At 39.9% G+C, this 14472-nt stretch overlaps 1 protein-coding gene across 1 annotated transcript in view; it reads left to right on the top strand.

Moving 5' to 3' along the window:
• The window catches only part of INTS9 (integrator complex subunit 9), a 155016-nt gene that overhangs the window by 101724 nt on the left and 38820 nt on the right, over positions 1 to 14472 (top strand). Inside the window, 2 exon segments of the mRNA XM_062212781.1 lie at positions 2640 to 2760; positions 3839 to 3973. Of these exon segments, the coding sequence (XP_062068765.1) occupies positions 2640 to 2760; positions 3839 to 3973 (256 nt within the window).

The following is a 14472-nucleotide window of genomic DNA, read 5'->3' as shown; positions in this document are numbered from 1 at the left end:
GTAAGATAATCCTTGGTAATAAACTCATATTTAAGAGGTAGGTGACAAAAAAAAACTGATTAGAAAGTGCACATGCTACGAGTAGATCTTGTGGAATTACAGACTTTGCCATAAAGTAATCTGGTTGTCCTTTTCTTTGTGCAGTCCCCTGTATCTTTTAGTTAATTGCAGGGGGGGGCGGGGGGCGGGGGTCGCTGATCATATTCTTCAGGGAAGCTTCTTCCAGCCTCCTATCCTAAATAACTTAAGCCTGCTGGTGGTGTTCTCTGTGGCATATTAACAGAAAGTTACTTCTTTCTGTGTATATTTTTTGTTTTAAAATAAGACTGCCCAAATGTTGATGGCTTCCCCTAGTCCAGCTTCTTATTTTTGCTTTCTCCAGAAAGTAACCTGTAATACCATGCCTGAGAGACGAAGGGGCAATTGCTCAGCTATTTGGAATAAGTGAGGAGATTCTATAAGGTTCTAAGTATTTATTTACCCCTTTTTCATTTTTAGACCTACCTTCAACTTCACGTACATGTTCTCTTTAGTAGCCAAACTTTTTATGAGTTCTGTAGTAGAAATTAAATACTTGAACTTCACTGGACCTGTTAAGTCAATCATAATTTGTCTTTCCACTTTCTAAAGTGCTATTCCTATTGTCATTTCTCTTCTCTTTGTCCTAAGGGTGTTTTGTGTGTGTGTGTGTGTGTGTGAGAAAATTCCTGCTGGTGTACATTGTATTTTGGGAGAGAAAAGTTAGGGCATGCATTCAATTAATGAGAAAGACTTTGACCTCTATTGTACGGTGAATCTCAGGAAAGTCACTCTTCTAGGTTTTTTCCTGATTCTTCTAGAGCAAATGATAAAATGGTTTTTTCTAATGACATACTTCTGTTTGTCTATTTAAAGGGGTGTTTCTGATACTGGCCTTAAATAGCACAAATCATCTTTTATTGTCCTCTTTTATGCCAAGCTCCCCATCTATGTTGAGCCTAGTCCTTTTTGATAATTTTGTAGGCCCATGAGTAAAGTTTATCTTTTGTGAATAGTGAAAAGAATTGAGATGCCATATTGAAATATCCTAAAGTAAAAATATATATAAGTAATAAGTAAACACCAGAATACCTACTAAAGAAATAACTCAAAAAAAAGTGAAAAAACCTGAAAGAAATTAAGAGGTTACATCATAAAATAGTCATACAAAAGGAAGCAGTGAAGAAGGAATAAAGGAATAAAGGGGCAAGCATTGTGGCATTGTGGGTAAAGCCACGCCTGTCTCCAGCATCCCATGTGAGTATTGATTCATGTTCCAGCTGCTCCACTTGTAATCCAGCTCCCTACTAATAGCCTGGAAAAAGCAGCAGAAGATGGCCCAAGTGCTTGGGCCCCTGCCACCCACATTGGAGACCCAAATGAAGCTCCTGGCTCATGGATTCTGGCTTTGTCTTGACCTAGCCATGGCCATTACAGCCATCTGGGGAGTGAACAGCAGTTGGAAGTTCTGTCTTTCCCTCTCGCTTTGTAATTCTGACTTTCAAATAAAGGCAGAGTTACAGAGAGAGAGGGAGAAACAGAGAGATCTTTCATCCGATGGTTCACTCCCCAGATGGCCACAATGGCCAGAGCAGGGCCATCCGAAGCCAGGTGCCAGGAGTTTCTGGGTCTACAATGCGGGTGGCAGAGACCTGAGTATTTGGGCCATCTTCTGCTGTTTCCCCAGGTGTATTAGCAGAGAGCTGGATCAGAAGTGGAGCAATCGGGATTTGAACTGCTGTTCCACAGCACCAGCCCCAAAAAATAAATCTTGGAAAAAAACAAAAAAAAGAAAAAGAAGAAGGAATAGAGCAATACCAACAAACATGAGACATGTAAAAAACAAAAAATTAAACTGGCTATGATTTACTGTGTCGGTACTCAAATCAAATGTGACTGCATTGAATAATCTAATCAAACAGGGATTGTCAAACTGATTTTTTTAAAAAAAGATCCAGCTATATGCTGGATAAGCCAAATAAAGAACAGAAAGACAATAGGGAAAACTCATTAAAATAAAAAGGTAGTTTTAAAAAAATAGTGAAATTGGGCCGGCACCGTAGCTCACTTGGCTAGTCCTCCGCCTGCGGCACCAGCACCCCGGGTTCTATTCCCAGTTGGGGCACCGGATTCTGTCCTAGTTGGTCCTCTTCCAGTCCAGCTCTCTGCTGTGGCCCAGGAAGGCAGTGGAGGATGGCCCAAGTGTTTGGGCCCTGCATCCTCATGGGAAACCAAGAGGAAGCACCTGGCTCCTGGCTTCGGATCAGCGCAGCGCACAAGCCGTTGCAGCCATTTGGGGAGTGAACCAATGGAAGGAAGACCTATCTCTCTGTCTCTCTCTCACTGTCTAACTCTGCTTGTCAAAGAAAAAAAAAGTGAAATTGACCTTTAGTTAGATTGACCAAGAAAAAGAAGAAAGAAAATTCAAGTTACTAGAATCAGAAACAAAACAGATAATACTACCAACCTTACAGAATTAAAAATGATTTAAAAAGAATCCTATGAAAAATCATATACCAATAAATTGGACAATGTAGGTGAAGTAACAAATGACTAGGAAGGAATGCTGTATAACATGAAGAAATGTTCATCTAATAATTGACAGTGCGATGCATTTATAGGCTGCTGCCTTCTCCTCTCAAGGACGCAGTGGAAGTATCAACCTGGAGAAGATGCTACACAATGCAAGAGGTGAACTCTGCTCTTAGTAAAATCCAGCTGGTGGGATATTCTCAGAAAATTGTAAGTGTTGATATCAATTTAAAGTGATTTTCTAAGATTTTCAATTCATATTGTTCTTTGCAAGAATCATTTTGTTTTCTATTTAAAGCCGTTCAGCTGCTGAAAATCTTTTACTAGTACAGGTGAAAAGACAGAGCATCTGTAGTTCTTCTCTATACTTCCAGGTTTTTGTTGGTACTCTTTCCTAACTCACACATTCCCCATCACTAGCTAGCATTCCATTGGCCAGAATGTAATGAAATGGAAGAGAGGAATCTCATTCTCACTTTAGAACCTTACATAAACAAGTGAAATAGAGAAACAATTTGGAAATACAACTTTTGAGCACTGACCTAAAGGATTAGGGTTCCCATTTCTTCTAACTTGTCTCCAGAGGCATGCAGTAGAGGACAACCAAAAGCCTAAAACCTAACCTAAAGTGAAAAAGGATAATGCTGGCATTGCAATATAGCAGGTAAAGCCACTACCTGCGATGCCAGTATCCCTTAGGGGCTCCCATTCGAGTCCCACCTGGTCCACTTCCCATCCCGCTCCCTGCTGATGTGCCTAGGAAGGTAACAGAAGATGACCCAAGTGCTTGGGCTCCTGCTACCATGTGGGAGAGCCAGATGAAGCTCCTGGCTTTGGCCTGACCCAGCCTCTGTCATTGTGGCCATTTGGAGAATGAGCCAGTAGATAAAGACCTCTGTCTCTGACTCTCTCTCTCTCTCTCTTTCTCTCTCTAACGCTGCCTTTCAAATAAATATTCCAAAAGAGAAAGGATAATCAAAGTATTTGATTCTTTGGTCTTTTTGGTAATTAATATATATATTATCTTTACCTTTTAATGAGTGGGTCTTGAGTACCTGATGACCTGGAGATGGATCAAAACTCTCAGGTGCCGAGGGAAGGCTATTGGATTGCTTTCTGTCTTTACTGTGGTCTATTGTGCATTTTACTTTTAACTTTCTCATTTGTTTTTAAATGATTTTGGCTTCTAAACTGAGTAGGATATTTCTGCTGTTTTTTCCTGCATATTTATCTGGTATGACTGCATTACTGAAAGTTCATCATGCATTCTTACTTTGGTTCTTTCTAGGAGCTTTTTGGTGCAGTCCAGGTGACTCCTCTAAGCTCTGGCTATGCACTTGGAAGCTCCAATTGGATTATCCAGTCCCATTATGAGAAAGTATCTTACGTCTCTGGATCCTCCTTACTTACCACACACCCCCAGGTAATTATAAATTTTTTTTTAACAACTTAACTTTTTCATTATTTAACTTAAAATCGGAATGTACCCAGAGTACCATCAGCCATTTTAAAATCTGTATAATTTTAATCTCTATAAATACACTTTTAAAAAATTAGACTATCAAAGCCCAGCATTTAGAATTGTATGTTCCTCTGAAATAATCTTGGTGTTAGGGGCAACTCTAGTATTCTCAGATTCCCTAATTCCTCCAGGGACTGTAGTATGATTTGCGACATGTAGAGTTACTTGTTTTTTTTGTTTTGTTTTGTTTTGTTTTGTTTTTAAGATCTATTTATTTATTTGAAAGTCAGAGTTACACAGAGAGAGGAGAGGCAGAGAGAGAGAAAGGTCTTCCATCCATTGGTTCACTCCCCAATTGACTGCAGTGGCTGGAGCTGCACCAATCCGAAGCCAGGAGCCAGGAGTTTCTTCCAGGTCTCCCACATGAGTGCAGGGGCCCAAGGACTTGTGCCATCTTCTACAGCTTTCCCAGGCCATAGCAGAAAGCTGGATCAGAAGTGGAGCAGCCAGATCTCAAACCGGCGCCCATATGGGATGCTGGCACTTCAGGCCAGCGCGTTAACCTGCTGCGCCACAGCACTGGCCCCGAATTATTTGTTTATACAGCAAGTATTACCCATTCAGTACTTACCAAAGGTCAAGTGTCAGGCATTCCTCTAAGTTTTAGAGACTAAGTGGTTGCCAGCAGGCAAATTCCCTGTTAATGGATCTTATGTTCAGTTGATATAGGAAGAGGATAGTATAGAAAAAATAGACAAATATAATAATTTTCCCCATAACAATGGTTCAGTCAATGATGGCACATAAACTCCTACAATGGTAGTTCCATAAGATTATTATGTGGCTGAAAAATTCCTATTGCCTGATGAAGTCATAGCCTGAGTAATATCATAGTACAGCACATTGCTCACTCATTTGTGATGATACTGATCTAAACAAACCTGTGTAGCAAGTCATATAAATATGTAACTCATACAATTGTGCATAATACATAATACTTGATAATAAGCAACTGTTGCTATTTTATGTACCAGAAACCTTTAAACAGTTAAAAAAATACATACATTATGTGAAAATTATGCATAGATTTCAAGGATTCTTTGCACCAAAGTTAACTTACCCTATAATTCCATTTTCCACAGACTTTTTGAAGTGCCTTCCTATTTACTGCATTATACTTTTTATTGTTATTTTAGAGTAATTCTGCTTATAAAAAGAAAGGTTATGGTAAAACAGTATGCCATGTTATTCTGGCAGCAGCCTCATGCATCTCATGTTTACCATGTCTCTTGATTGTACCAACAAACCAGGTTGAGATTGATCTGTAGCATCTAGTGTACACTGGGATGATCACACGATGATGAAATCCCCCAGGGACTTATTTCTCAGGACATATCCCCATCATGAAGTGACACATTGCTCACTGAACATAAATGAGCAAGGTCATTTTACATTGTGACACAAGTGCTGAAACAACAAATCAAGGTCCTTTGTAGATTGGATGGCCTGGGAAAACCTCTGGAAAGATCTGTCTGACCTGAGACCTAAAGACCTGAGCTGTAAAGGCAAAGTATTACAAAGATATGGCAGGTGAAAGGCCCCTATAGCAAGAATCCGAGGGCCACGTTTGAAGAGCAGAGAAGCCCATTGTGATTGCAGCGTACGGTATATACTGAGCAGTGAGGCCCAGGAGGAACACAGAGGCCAAATCACGTAGGACTTTGTAGGCCACGATGAGGAATTTTGGTTTTATTTAAGTGTACAGGGGGAATTGTTGGAAAGTTTTAAGTTATTCATTGTAGCTGTATCAAGAAGGTATGCACATCAACATTGTTATGCATGTCCTATTTATTCCTTTTTAGGTACTTGTAAAGACTGTGTTTTCATAAATCTTGGTTCTTTCCAAGTTGTAAAGGGGTTAAGAAGTTAACTGGTGAAAGAGTATGTAAATATATAGATAAATTGTGGATATCCATATCACATTTCATTTATTCATTTATGTATATATTTTTTAACATAAACTTAAGATTTTACTGTCTTCATGATAAAACTAAAGGTGTACCTTAGAACTAGATCTTTGACCATTTCTCTTCTCTTTTCCCAGTTTAAAATGTTTGTATCTTCTGAGTCAGTTTTCTCTTAGATCTGCAGTAGGGCTCAGCATACTTGATCTTTGTAGTGTTAACATTTTTCCGGAAGATTTTCTCAATGTACCCTCATTCCTGTCAGAGCACCGCTTTCCCTGGCCATAAAAGAATTCTTGACTTACTTGTATTGTGCCATTTTGGGGGTTCATACTTGCCACACTTAGAAGGTCTGGCAGGTTTTACGCATGTTCATCATGTTTTCAGGAGAGCTATCATTTTAGAAAGGAAGAAGCTATTTATTTATTAATTGACAAAACTTGTTTGTATTTATGGTTTATAACATGATGTTTTGATATTTGTATACATTGTGGAATGGCTTAATGGAGCTAATTCACAAACCCAATTTAATGTAGGGAAAGGAACACTTTGTTCTAGGACAATAGGATACCTCTGAGCTGCTGTTTTGCATTGTTTTTTCATACCTTCTTCTTAACCAAGTTTCATCTCAAGGTCTGTCAGGGACAAGTTGCTATTTTTTCCTGTAGCTAGCAAAATTCTGGGCCCTTCCCGCTTATTGAAATCAAAAGCCCATCAATGTCATCATAATCTGCTTCATTGAATCAAAATTTTTTATTGGCAGCTTATATCATTCCTGATGCATTCTTCCATAAAAGATAGAAAGATGACTTGGCTGCCAACTCTTCCGATTTATCCTGCTTAGATCAAAGCCTTTACAGTACTATTGATGTAATTTCCAGTAAATTATTCTTACAAGGTCCATAAATTTAAAGGGAAAATAAGGTCTTGAAAGTAATGAGCAACATGCTTAAGTAATTAATTTTAATTTCTAGCTGGCAACCTATGTTATGTGTCTAAAAGAAAAAAAAAATAGATTTCACTTAACCCACACAGTTGGATTCTATATTGAATTAGCAAGATTAAGAAAAGTTTTGGTTTGAAAAAAATGTGATAGCCAACTCCAGAGGTCAGCAGACTATGGCCTGAGAACCAATCTTGAGCTGCCACCTATGTTTGGAAATAACATTGTGTTGAAATACAGCCATACCCACCCATTTGTTCATGGCTTGTTTATGGTCCTGTTGGCTCTATAATGGCAGAGGTTCACTTCAAAGTTAAATTTTGAAGGAAAAGGTTTACTAACCCCTGATCTCCTTGAGTGGAACCTTTACTACCTAGGTAGAACACCACAGGCTGCTATCGTGCTCTAATAAACTTGGGGGAAGGACAGAAGAAGTCTGTGGATTAAGCCTGAGGCAGTAAGAATGGAGAAACAAGTTAAAGAAAATACTGACAGGTATTTAATTCAAGAAACATTTATTGAATACCCACGAAACAAAAATAAAGATTTTATGCCTGAATGACATTGAGAATGGTGATAATGACACTAATCCAGTTGACAGGGGTTGGCAGAGGGATCGTTAGTTTCAGAAGGGAGTGGTGGGTGTGATGGAATATGAATTTAAAAGAACATTAGACAGATGAAAATACAGGCTTAGAACTTGGATATGAAGACAGGTCTGGAGACAGATTGGAGAGGCATCACACTTTTAAAAGTACATGTATATAAATAAAAGGCTGGGACTGAAGATTGAACTGAAGAAACTTTTACCGACAGTGGAAGGACAAGTAATTTTGTATTAAAGTGGTTGAAGAGTTAGAGGAGAATTGAGGCAGAAAAATATAGCTGCATTCCAGACAGAAAAGGAAAATAGCCTTACTGAGCACAAAGTCTCAGTACTAATTTTTTATTATTATTTTTTATCTATTTGAGAGGCAGACAAACATGGAGAGCTCCCATCCAGTGGTTCCCTCCCCAGATGCTAAGAACAGCAAGGACTGGGCCAGACTGATGCAAGAGCTGGGAACCCTATCCAGGTCTCCATAACTAGCGGGAATCCAATTGCTTGAGCCATTACTCCCGCCTCTTAGGGCCTGCTGGAGCCAGGCATCTTGAGCCCCAGGAATCCTAATGTGGGTCGAGGTTATATGTTTCATTTATTTATTTACTTATTTGAAAGTCAGAGTTACAGAGAGAGGGAGGGACACAAATAGAGATCTTCCATCTACTGATTCACTCCTACAAGTAGCTATAACAGGGCAGAGCCAGTCTGAAGCCAGGAATTATATTGTATAAATGTAAACAAAATACTGACCAGCTGACTTCAGGAAGGCATTTTAAAAAGGATTGTGATTATGAAAGATGTACCCCAGGAATACAAGGATGTTTATATGTGAGAAAAACTAACACTGCATTCATTACATTAACAGTCTAAAGCAGAAAAATCATAGACTCAGAAAAAGCATTTGCTAAGGTGCAACATATAAAAAAATAAGAAAGCATATAAGAAGAGAAATTCCTTACTTTGACAAATGAAGATATATAGTGAGCATCATATTTAATGAAGTTATAAAACCATACTTTTTGAAATCTAATTTAGGACAAAGGTGTCCACTACCATCAGTCTGTTTAAGGTGGTACTAGAGAGCTCAGTTATGGGAGGAAAAAAAGAAATTCAAGATACAAGGGTTGAAATTGTTACTTCTTTGTAGATAATATCATCATCAATAGATCAATGATAGAACTAATATTAATTCAGTGTAATTGCTGAATATAAAATAAATTAAAAAATGAATATGGGGGCATGTACTTAGCCTAGGAATTAAGATGTCCTCATCCTGGGTTAGTATTGTGGTGTAGCAGGTAAAGCTGCCACCTGCAATGCTGACATCCCATACGAGTACCAGTTCATGTCTCAGCTGCTCCACTTCCAATCCAGCTCCCTGCTAAAGGCCTGGGAAAAGCAGTGGTAGATGGCCCAACTGCTTGGGCCCCTGCGACCCATGTGAGAGAACCAGAAGAAGCTCCTGGCACACGCATCACATATGATTGATAGATAGATAGATAGATAGATAGATCACAGTTTCTTTATCCAGTCATCAGTTGATGGACATCTGGATTGATTCCATATCTTAGCTATAAACACAGGGGTACAGATAACTCTTTCATATGCTGATTTCATTTCCTTCCGGTAAATTCCCAGGAGTGGAATAACTGGGTCATATGATAGATCTGTTTTCAATTCTGTGAGGAATCTCCATATTGTCTTCCACAGTGGTTATACTAGGTTACATTCCTACCAACAACAGTGTATTAGGGTACCTTTTTCCCCACATCCTTGCCAGCATTTGTTATTTTTTGATTTTTTGATGATATCCATTCTAACTGGGGTGAGGTAAAACCTCATTATGGTTTTTATTTGCATTTCCCTAATGGCTAGTGATCCTGAGCATCTTTTTATGTATCTCTTGGTTATTTGTATTTCATCCTTTGAAAAATGCGTGTTCATGTCCTTTGTCTTAACTGGACTGTTTTGCTGTTGGGTTTCTTGAGCTTCTTATACATCCTGGATGTTAATCCTTTATCAGATATATAGTTTGCCAATATTTTCTCCCATTCTGTCAGTTGCTTATTTGTTGATGTTTCTTTTACTGGGCAGAAGCGTCTTGGCTTAATATAATCCCATTTGTCTATTTTTGCCTTTATTACCTATGCTTCTGGGGTCTTAGCCTATGCTTCTGGGGTCTTATCCAATAAGTCTTTGCCTATGCCAGTGTCTTGCATTGTTTTTCCCTAGTGATTCGATGGTTTCAGGTCTTAGATTTAGATCTCAGATCCATTGTGAATCAATTTTTGTTTAGGGTATAAGATGGAGGTCTTGTTTCATAATTCTTCATGCAGAGATCCAATTTTCCCAACACCATTTGTTGAAGAGATTATTGTCTTATTGTCCTTTTCTCACAGAGTGATTTTAGCTCTTTTGTCAAAGATAAGTTGGTTACAGATGTGTGGATTGATTTCTGGGTGCTCTAATTCGTTCTATTGGTCCACATATCCATTCTCATGTGAGTACCAGACTGTTTTGATTATAACTGCCCTATAATAACATCTCTATTTTTGTTGAAGGTACCCAGCAGATCCCCATATACATCATACTTCCACTGTTTTATCTTTTACTTTGAGAGTAAATCTACTGAGCAATCCCCAAATCGCTTGCAACTTGGCAACACTGGACTCCTTGCCTCCTTAGTCTTTTAAATCATTTTACTTTCGACATTTCTTTTAGACTACATCTGTGACTTCAGATTTAGAAGTCCCCTAGCAGAGTTGGAGAACATCTGGCCTGTGGGCCATGTAAGGTGCGAAATCATTTGGTCTTTCCCTGCCAGGGCAACCTCAGGCAGGACTCAAAATAAATCTGTAGCAGGCTGATTTTTAAGTTAATAATTTTGTATGGCCCTCAGATGATGTTAAATACTCAAATGGCATTTCACAGAAAAAAATTACCCACCCCTGCTTAAAGGTTTTTTTCGTTTGTTTCAGTTTTACCCTCGGTACTTTTTGTTGTTGAAAGGCAGTGTCAGAGAGGGAGGGAGGGACAAAGAGATCTTCCATCTGCCTGTTTACTCCCAGGTTACCACAAAAGCCAGGGCTAGGCCAGCCAAAGCTAGGAGCCAAGAACTCCATCCGGGTCTCCTGCATGGTGGCAGAGACCCAACTACTTGGGCCATCTTCCTCTGCTTGCCTAGGCACATTAGTGGGGAGCTGGATTGGAAGCAGAACAGCCAGGACTCCAAACCTCACTCTGTTATGTGATGCTTGTGCCATGAGCGGTGACTTAACCTGCTGTGCCACAATGCCACCCCCTTCAACATCTTATGATGTCCATTGTCTTGAGTATCTAGTCTAATCTCAGCTGTCTACTTCTTCCATTTCCTCAATTGCCATGAAATTATAATTTCTTCCCTTTGTGTTTGGGTTGCCATAAGCAAGCATTGTGCTAGACAGCGGGGAAAGAAATCCTAATATTCAAGGAGCTTCATAGACCTGTGTGAGACACAGAGAAATAAATAGGCAATCACAATTCAGTGGGTTTAGTGCCGAGTTACAAAGGACTGGATGTTCTGGGGACACATGCAGGAGGGGACATTTTGGTAGAGAAGAAAGAAGGGATGTCACAGAGATGTTCCAGTAGCTCACATTGAATCTTAAGTTTCTTAGCCAAAGAAGAAAACAAGAATTAAAACTTCATCTGCCAAAAAGCCATCTACTACCAACCTCACTTGACCTGGTGCAGCTCTCCAGCCTGCTTGCCTCCTGGCATTTATACTCTGAGGAACTCGTAAACATTGTGTTATATTTTCTGTGGATTTTAGAAAAATTTTTGTTTTTCATTATACATTAATGCTGTCTCTTTGATTATATTGTAAAAGCTTCTAGAAATAGGGACTTTTTCTCAGGCCTTAAGTAAAGTGTTCCATAAAATAGCATCTAAGGACCAACACCATAGCCAGAGCACACCTGGGCCTAGGGGCTTCCACAGTTTTTATTCCATAAGCTTGTTAGTGACTTTCAGCTCAGGGAGGTGTATTTATTTGATCATTAGACAAGGTGGATTTTGCTTTGAGTGTATGTGCATGTGAACAAAGTTCTCCCATTTGAAACACTGAGTAAGTGGCCATGACACTAGTAATTTATACATTTGCCCTTTGATGGGGAAATGGAGATGTCTGAGGTGTCACCTTGGTTTGGAGAGTGTCACTAAAAGCCTTTTAAGCTTGGCTTTTTTACTGGAGCCCTGGGAGTTGACAACAATGTCTCTAAGTTATAGGCTCAGATTGAGCGTGCAGTCTGACCTGATTGTGAAGCCTCTTGTGACTGTTCTTACTCGGAGTGTTCACATTATAGGTACGCCTCAGTCTGTGGGCATTTAATTTTCAAAAGAAGAATACGCTGGTGTCTGAGGTTCAGAGATAATGTTTTCAGGGCCAGAGTTTGTTCCCCATTATATGTTTTCATCTGGATTGGTAGTTCTTAACCTTTTAGGAGTCCTGGCCCATAATGCAGCTCAGTAAAATCTGTGGGGAAATGTACACAGGCATACAAAGAATTGCATAGTCCATTTCAGGGGGTTCCTGGACTCTGAAGTCCCCCATCAGCCCTGGGGATTATTATTGGCTTCTTCTAACAAGGTTCATATCAAATTGTTGCTTTTTTAAACTAATTATGTTATCCAATATGATTCTTTGTCACGTTTGTTATCATTTTGGTTTCATCTGGTTGGTACCTGCACATAGGATACAATTCCAGCCTCATTACACATCTAACTGCTAAAAATCTTTTGCACTTTCCTTCCTTCCTTCCTTCCTTCCTTCCTTCCTTCCAGGAAAACAATAAATGTTTCTCTATTTGTTGGAGAAGACCAAATCCATAGATCATTTCTGCAGATAAAAGGCTTTTTTTTTTTTCTTTTTTAAGATTTATTTTATTTTATTTTTTTGACAGGCAGAGTGGACAGTGAGAGAGAGACAGGGAGAAAGGTCTTCCTTTTGCCGTTGGTTCACCCTCCAATGGCCGCCGCGGTAGCGCGCTGCGGCCGGCGCACCACGCTGTTCCGATGGCAGGAGCCAGGTGCTTCTCCTGGTCTCCCATGGGGTGCAGGGCCCAAGCACTTGGGCCATCCTCCACTGCACTCCCGGGCCACAGCAGAGAGCTGGCCTGGAAGAGGGGCAACCGGGACAGGATCGGTGCCCTGACCGGGACTAGAACCCGGTGTGCCGGCGCCGCAAGGCGGAGGATTAGCCTGTTGAGCCACGGCGCCGGCCTAGATTTATTTATTTGATAGGCAGAGAGACAGAGACATCCTCTGTTTCATTCCTTAAATGGCTGCAACAGCCAGGACTGAGCCAGAAAGGAATTACATACAGTTGTCACATTCACACTGGACTTTTATATGCCCACATTAAAGAAATATTTTTCAGATTATAAAACAGCTTATAATATATGACCACAATGATGTTACTTAAAAACTAATGAAGACCATGTATCTGAGCTTATATAAAACACTGAGGGAAAATACCTTGAAAGGCACATTCCTCAGAGAATAACAGTGTCCAGATGGTAGGACTTTGCTGGGCTACTAGTCAGACTTTTATTTCTTTACTGGGAAATTTACTCAGAGAAAGGAGACATGAGACTTCCTAGTACTTTCTGTTACTAGCTCTTCTTTTCTCCTAACATTCCAGTGAGGATTTTAAGTGGAGAAGAGGAAAAGATGTGTCACAAATGAAAACATGCAGCATCACAATCTATGAACCTCCTTCTTGGTTCCAGTTGGAGTCCTGATTTATTTAGAAAAGACAGTAATTTTTGGAAATGGTATATAAGCAATCAAAATGAAATTCAAACTGTACTGGGTAAAGACAAAACACAACATCCTAAGTTCCATCTCATCCTATGCTAAAGGACTTCCACGTCTACAACAAAGATGGTAACTCATGAGATTCACACAAGTTTCCTAGGGAAAATAAGTGAAGGTAGCTCTGTTTCTTAAGAAACCCAATCAAGAGCCATGGCAAATCACTGCAGTATAGTCACGGAATTAGGAGTAGGCATAGGTTTCTAATTCCTAATCCAGTGTTCTTCGGCCTCCTCTGCCACTAGGACATCGTGTAAATTACCTCATCTCTTCCAGTCCCAGCTCCATATTCCCAATAATGTACACTTATTTCCTGTACTTCCCAGAGTTATTTTGAGAATCAAATTATGCAGTATGCTAGTTCTTAAAGTGTGATTCCCAGAGCAGCACCAGGAGCAGCTCCTTAGAACTTGTTAGAAGTGTAGATTCTCAGCTCCAACTCAGATCTGAATCAAAAACTCTGGGATTGGGCCCAACAATCCATGTTTAACAAACCCTCACACAGGGTAAGGTTAGAGACTCACCATGTGAGATGGCATCATAGAGAGTAAAGTGTGTTACAGAAATATGAGATACTGGGGCCGGCATTATGGCATAATGAGTTAAGCCGATGCCTGCAATGCTGGCATCCCATAAGGGCTGCTCTGCTTCTAATCCAGCACCCTGCTTTTGCACCTGGGAAAGCAGTGGAAGATGGCACAAGTCCTTGGGCCCCTGTATCCATGAAGGAGACCCAGATGGAGCTCTTGGCTTTGACCTGGCGCAGCCCCTGCCATTGCAGCCATCGGGGGAGTGAACCAGTGGATGGACGTTCTCTCTCTGTCTTTCCCCTTGCTCTCTTTGTAACTCTGCCTTTCAGATAAATAAAATAAATATTTAAAAAGAAATATGAGATGCTTTAACTTAAAATTTGTATAGTGAAACATAATGATCTTCAATTTCCGATTCTATGAATTTTTATACCATGTAATCAGCACCCTCAAGGATAGAATTCTTTCATCCCTCCATGGAGTTTCTTGTGCTTTCTCCTGTTGCCCTGCCCTTTGGCAACTGCTGTTCAGTGACAGGCTTTTTTCATGAGCAGGGATACAGAACT

Source organism: Lepus europaeus, chromosome 16 (genome assembly GCF_033115175.1).
Source record: "Lepus europaeus isolate LE1 chromosome 16, mLepTim1.pri, whole genome shotgun sequence".
Taxonomy (NCBI): domain Eukaryota; kingdom Metazoa; phylum Chordata; class Mammalia; order Lagomorpha; family Leporidae; genus Lepus; species Lepus europaeus.
The sequence above is the reverse complement of the archived record's forward strand: the minus strand, read 5'-3'. Positions and strand labels throughout refer to the sequence as shown.